Raw genomic sequence first — 6,538 nt, 5'->3', positions numbered from 1 at the left:
GCCAATTCTTCATTGCTTTATTAACATCAACTGCAGTATCATCAGTAGATGAGTACAATTGAGCTAACAGTTTGGTCACTGGATAAGTAAGACATTCCTGAGATCTCACCAGAGAGCACAGTGTGGAGGTCAGACCTAGTTGTGTCCTCTCTTCACAGAACAGTCAACTCAAACAGCACAGGACATCCTAAGAACTTTCACCGCTGCTCCACAGCCTCTGCATGGGAGAGGAGGGATGAAGGCAAACACCAGAGGAAATTCCACACTAACTGCAGTCACACAGTACCTGGAAGGCTGCAGGTAGGATAGTAGCACCTGACCTCATGCACGGGCCATCAGTGGGCAGCATGGTGGTATAATGCTGCCCAACTTGGGTGACTGCAGTCTACAATTCAATTCACATTTTTTTTTTACTTATGAGGAAAATGCACACATTTAAGAAACTGTTACCTTATGTTGGTCTCTACTCCAGTTATCTCTAGTCTCATCAGAAAACTTGCTATTAGGTGGTTGTTTTGTTAGCTATTCTGTCACTTCAAACTTTATCTTATAATCCACTTTAATGATTCAAAGGTAAGAGTTATACATGTATATGTAGTTATGGCTTAACAAGAAAGCAGTTAACTTGCATTGTTTTTAAAAAGAATAAAGCACAAATAACATAGATTTAAGTGATCATTTGGCAACAAGCATAAACATAAGGTAAGGTAAACAGGCCAGTCTGTTGGTCAAAGCCAACAGCTAAGCTATTGCATTAAAATATGTTCCACAGCCAGTATGATGTGTTTGGAACTGATTCCAAACATATCCAGCAGATCACTGGGCTTCCCGCTCCGAGGGACCCCTGACACTGCCAGCTGATAGACCACGATGTCAGCCTCCATGGAGACGGCTGCACAGACGGCCTCCCCGATGCCACCTGCAGAAGCAAGGGATATTAGGGTCTGTTCTGGAAGCAGGTCGTCAGCCTCAAAACCCCATCATGTAGAGACCTTTGAATGTGTGATTCCGTGGGAGAAATATTTCTCACTAGGCACTGATTTATAAACAACCGTTCCCTAACTGGCCAGAAGAGTTCTCATTCAAAAGTACAAGTCTTCAAATTGCTCCCAGCCCTACTTATGGCAGGGGTTATCTCCACTGGGGCTCCATGGACACAAGGATCTGTGGAGATCAGATTCTCAAAACCTGTCAGGAGCCCAAGAATTGGCTGCTGACTTCAGAAAGGCCGGCATGCAAGGCTGGCCCGGGGGTGGTGCCTGGGCAGTAGGTTGGTGCGAGTCCTTGACATAAATGAGACACTTTCCCTACTGCTAAGAGTGGTCTCTGTGCCTCAGCTGTTGGCACCACAGGGTGGTTTATGGGGCACACCTGCTTTCCTCTGGGGTCGGGAAGTTTGGCACGTGAATGGCAGCCATCAGCCCTTAATAATACTCGTGGCAGTGAGTCTCGAGTGGGTTCCCTAGGTCTCCAGGGGGTCATCTGTTGCCGCCGGATAAGGGAGCAAGCTGGGGGCCCCCCAAAGGAGAGAGAGAGGGAACCAAAGGCATGGGGGTCTTCACCCCTGACCTGTGTCTTCTGCCCCTGGGGGTCCCAGTGTGTGCCCTTTCCTTGGAGAGTGCTTCCCTGCAGACCACAGGCTTGCTCTGGAGCCCCTGACACATGAACACATGAAGCTCCCCACTTGCTCCTTTGCTCTACCTAACCTTCCCTGGCCAGACACTGCCCAGCCCCTCACCCTGGCCACACTTCCTGCATTTGCTGTGTTCTCTGCTTGCAAGGTACTGTCTGCATTTTTTGCAAGGGGCAAACTATGAATCAGTCAATACACAAGAGCAACTGTGAAGCTTCTTACAATCCCTCCCGCCACAATGCCAATTTAGACATTCCTCTGTACTGCCACTGAGCCACCCAAGGCCCAGGCAGGGCACACTGTGCTGAGTACACACAAACGAGGATGGACATGAGACCTCCCTTAGCTAGTGTAGATGGGCAAGAGACCCTACACCCACACCCTTGCAAAGAGCAAGTAATACAGGGTGAGTGGTCAGCTGCAGGGACTTGGAATGCCCATGGTCATGGCATACTTCTGGTCAAGGAAAACAAAACATGTTCCACCAAAGCAGACTATCAAAATGGTCTGCCCCCAAGGCTTGCACATACCTTCTGGGTAGTGATCCTCCACTGTGATAATCTGGCCACCTGTGGCTTTTGCATTGGAGATGATGGTGGCAGCATCCAGAGGTTTAATAGTAAACAGGTCAATGACACGGATAGAAATATCTGGAAAACAGCAATAACCAGCTTAGTGTATCAAGCAGACTTAGACTAAAAAGATGCACTGGGGCAGACAGGCAGCCCAACCTCTACGTCTTCCAGCCCAAACTTCAGTGTTCAGCAACCCCCAACTGACCTTGCTTGGAAAGATCATCAGCAGCAGCTAAGGCTTCGTGCAAAGTAATTCCAGCTCCGACAACCGTAATCTTGTCGTTCACACTTTGACGGATGACCTGGTGTTGTGCCCACAAAACAAAAATGCTGCGCTTACTACACAGAATGAGTCTCCCAAGTGGAGGACAGTCTGCTCTCCAGAGCCTACCAATTTCAGTGCTTCACAGTTCAGCACACTGACCAATAAGGACTGCTCTCTTTAATAAGCCCCACTTCATGTTTATTTAACAAATTTGTCTACCTTTCCTCATGATTTACAATGCTAAATCACTAAGTTCTTTTACAGTATGTATGCAAAATGACCCTTTACCAAAGCAGGTGGATTTCCAACTGGAATGTGAAAGGCAGAAGGCCAGAAGCAAATTGGACAGAACATCTGCTCCAGTGTGGACTCAGTCCCACCAAGGGGTCTGAAAAGGCACCACCTCTGGACTGCTTAGACCTCTTTCTGGGGGCATCCATGCAGATTGGACTCTGATGATGAACATGCTAATGAGGGCTATTTGAGAGCACCTTGGGGTGCTCTGTGCCAAGCATCCTGCATGCCCAAGTGCCCTGTGATGCCCATGCATTAGTGGGCCCATTCTGTGACTGAGGAAAGCAAACCTGAGAACAGGAGGAACTCACCCAAGGCAGGGTTGAGACCAAGAGCCAGACTCATATGAATTCAAAGCCCATGTTCCCAACCATTTGCTAGTCTATAAGCAGACAGGGTTCTCTGCTCTTTTTTCACTGGTTTGTTTCTTTCAAAGTCACCCAACCAAAGGCACCTGGAATTAGTCTGCATTGCATTCCTCTCTATAGGTTTCCCTGTAACATAAGCACCACTGCTGACTAGATATTTAGGGTTTCAAACCACTTGCCCCATCCTTTAAGAATGTCCTAGCCTTTGTACGTGCATGTATGTAAATATATACACACACACCTATATGCCCCTTTGCAAACCCAGCCTATAATTATTCATGCCATGCATATTATCACACATAATTTAACTCACATCAGGAAATTTACTTCATTTTGTCAGGATAGGACAAACATCACAGGGAAAAAAAGACAAGAGAGATGTGAAAACTCTGAAAACCACATGACTGTCACTGAGACACCCTCCCTGCCACCCCCAGAGGCAAACAGATGGCCTTGAGTGGGAGTCCAGGGAACAATAGCACCTGTAGTTCACACTGAAGTGAAGAGTTCAGCTTTTCCATTCAGTGGAATGAAACTACGGGGGGCTAGGAACTGTTCTGGATATACCTGCTCTCCTGTGGCACTAAAGCTATTCAGAGCTCATTTATTCATTCTGAGCACTACCACTGTGAATTCTGGAGCAGCCTAGCCCTTATCAATCAAGTTGGAAGTCACGTATTGCTCCTTTAAGAGTGACTATCATTCTTTTACACACTTAAGAAGAGTATTCTAAGAGGCTTATAAGATAAAAGGCAGGACATAAAACAGTCCTACACAGCATGATCTCAACTAAGATATACACTTAGAAAAAGTCAGGAAGAAAACATGCCCAAATGTCTGTAAGGCCTGCCTTCTAGGTGGTGGACAATCATGTATTTTCTCCACAGATGCTATTGGCTTTCTGCACACACAACTCCGAAAGGCAGGCCCACAGACAGCGGGTTGCTTACTGGGCTTGCTGCTTACCCTTCTTTGGCCCTCATCTTCAAAATATGGCTGCTAACTATCTGTGCTTCCAAGGCTTTCTCAAGAACATAGGAGATAGGAAGCACCCAGCAGGCCTGAAGGTGTAGCCACATCCCACAAAACCAACCTCAGGGCCACACGATGGCCAGAGGCAAGATGGTTCATGTTTGTTATATTCCTGGCCTCCGATGGGCAAAACAAGAACCTAACAGATCTACTACTCATTTGAAATGGGTTCTGTCATTTTCTTAGCTTGACGCTGTCTGTGGGAACGTACAGCCAAGCAACTCAAGAGTCTTCAAGTTATTTATCTTTAAGGGTTCAACAGAGACTCCTTTCGGAAAGGAGAAAAGTTAAGTTCAGGCTGACATTGGCAGAATATTACTTTCTGAAGAAAAGCAGGCAAATATCATGAATTAAAAAAAAAAACAGAACAAAGGAAGAATGAAGCCTCAACTGTCGGGGCCCCTAGCTCTGGCTTTAAAGAATAGTGCTCCCAACACAAACTAATACTGGAAGATACAGGAGAACTTAAGGCCTTACCTTGGCCTGTCCAATCTCAAAGCTTTCTTGTGGGGTGTAAATAATTGCAGTTTCTGGCCGACTGGTTCGAATGTAGCACATCCCCTAGGGTGTAAATGAATACCAGAGCCCCAGTTTAGAAAATAAAACTAAATTTCCAACTAATAAACCTTAAATAGCAGCTGGGAAGGACTGAACAATTCTTAGTATGAAAAACAAAATGTGGATTCTGGAGCGAGGGATAACCATCTCTAACCACTGGTCAGGTGTTACTGATCAGGAGGCAAAAGCCTGTGAGGGAAGCTGCTGGATGCCCAGTGACAAGCTCTCCATGCTATCATGCTCACCCCTTTGGGAAAGCTTCCTCAGATACACCCCGATCTGTTCTGTCTCGACAGAATGTAAACTCGGGGCACGAGCACTTACTTACCTTGAATAGAAACCCTAAAACATAATGGTAAACAATTTTTGTCACAACAGCGTGTAATACTTCATTCTTAGAAATACCTTAGATACCAGAACATAAAATTACTCATCTTCCAATGAGAAGATGTCAATTTTTTTCATCATCATCACCTTGAACATATAAATAGAACTATAAATGAATACTCAAATATCTATAGAGTATTTGTTAATTTGTGTGCATGTGTGCTAGGTCATGTTGAACTCTGCGACCCCATGGACTGTGTAGCCCGCCAGGCTCCTCTGTCTACAGGGCTTCCCAGGTGGCACTAGTGGTAAAGAACCCGCCTCCCAGTGCAGGAGACCTAAGAGACCCAGGTTCAATTCCGGGGTTGGGAAGATCCCCTGACAAGGGGAAATGGCGAATTCTCTGCACCACCTGAGAACCCAATTGTTGATTTACATACATATTTAAATCATACACGATAAACTAATACATTAATTTAGAAACACTGCTTCCTTTTGTTCATTTACACACTATGAACCAGTTCTGTTCAGTACATTTTTAGGAGGTAAAATTTACTTAAGTGGAGCACACCCTGAATTCTGACAAGTTATACACCATGTATCTATCTGTCTCCTCAGTCTGGAGAGCATCTGTACCTGCCCAAAAGTTCCTACATGCCTCTCTCCCACCCAAGCAGCAACCTCTATTCTGATGTCTCTTTTGAACTTTCCACAAGTAAGATACCGCAGCACACATGAACTTGTGCTGTATGTGCAGACATAAAATAATGTCCAGGATACACCAAGTAGAAAAGTACAGAACCATGTGTGAGCCCACTTAGGTTAAAAAAAAAAAAAAAGAAAAAAAAGTCAAAGAAACTCATGTCTCCCACACGTTGGAAATGCCAGGAATGGACCTTGCATGTTGCATGACCCACCTCAACTGTGTGCAGGGCTGTGTGCAGGGCTGGGGGGTTGTGGTGGTGAGGTGAATCCAGTGACTGCTAGCTGGAGAGTTTGGAAAGGTAAAGATTCTGTTCCCTGAACTTTCCTGCAGCTGCAGGGTTCTGTGTCTCCTGCACTGCAGGCAGATTCTTTACCCTCTGAGCCATCAAGGAAGCCCCTGCAGCTGGGTTCTGGACAAGAGCCAGGTTGTGTCCAACTGATGCCCCTGGGTGAGACTTCAGGAGGGGCAGGCAGGGCAGAAGTCAGACTCTTACCCTTCTAAGCAGTTTTTGAGGAGGGTGAGCCAGGGCTGGGGATTCTAGGGTTCATCTGCAGTTGCAGCTGACAACTCTCCAGGTTTCTGGCTATCACGAGGTGGCAGTCACACAGGCTGTGTCTAACACCTGCACCTGGTGACTTGTCACTGGAGCCCACTCCAGTGGGCTTGGCTCTGCCAAGGACTCCCAGTCCCAAAGTCCCACAGTTTCCCCCTCTTCATGACCTAGGTCCCACCCCATACAGGTCGCTGGGACTTTGACCTTTTCTGCACTGTTTTTTTACA

The 6,538-nt window shown here is 46.3% G+C and overlaps 1 protein-coding gene across 2 annotated transcripts in view; it reads right to left on the bottom strand.

The window, feature by feature from the left end:
• The window catches only part of TKTL1 (transketolase like 1), a 28,383-nt gene continuing 21,845 nt past the window's right edge, over positions 1-6,538 (bottom strand). For both annotated transcript variants that reach the window (XM_043458593.1, XM_043458591.1), the window contains 4 exons: positions 4,645-4,728; positions 2,414-2,510; positions 2,164-2,283; positions 1-919 (listed from right to left, as the gene is read on the bottom strand). In XM_043458593.1, the coding sequence (XP_043314528.1) occupies positions 747-919; positions 2,164-2,283; positions 2,414-2,510; positions 4,645-4,728 (474 nt within the window). In that variant the 3' untranslated portion in view covers positions 1-746. The remainder of the gene's footprint in view (positions 920-2,163; positions 2,284-2,413; positions 2,511-4,644; positions 4,729-6,538) is intronic.

The sequence above is a fragment of the Cervus canadensis genome, chromosome X (assembly GCF_019320065.1).
Source record: "Cervus canadensis isolate Bull #8, Minnesota chromosome X, ASM1932006v1, whole genome shotgun sequence".
In the NCBI taxonomy this organism is placed as follows: Eukaryota; Metazoa; Chordata; class Mammalia; order Artiodactyla; family Cervidae; genus Cervus; species Cervus canadensis.
This window is presented reverse-complemented; position numbering and strand designations above follow the sequence as displayed.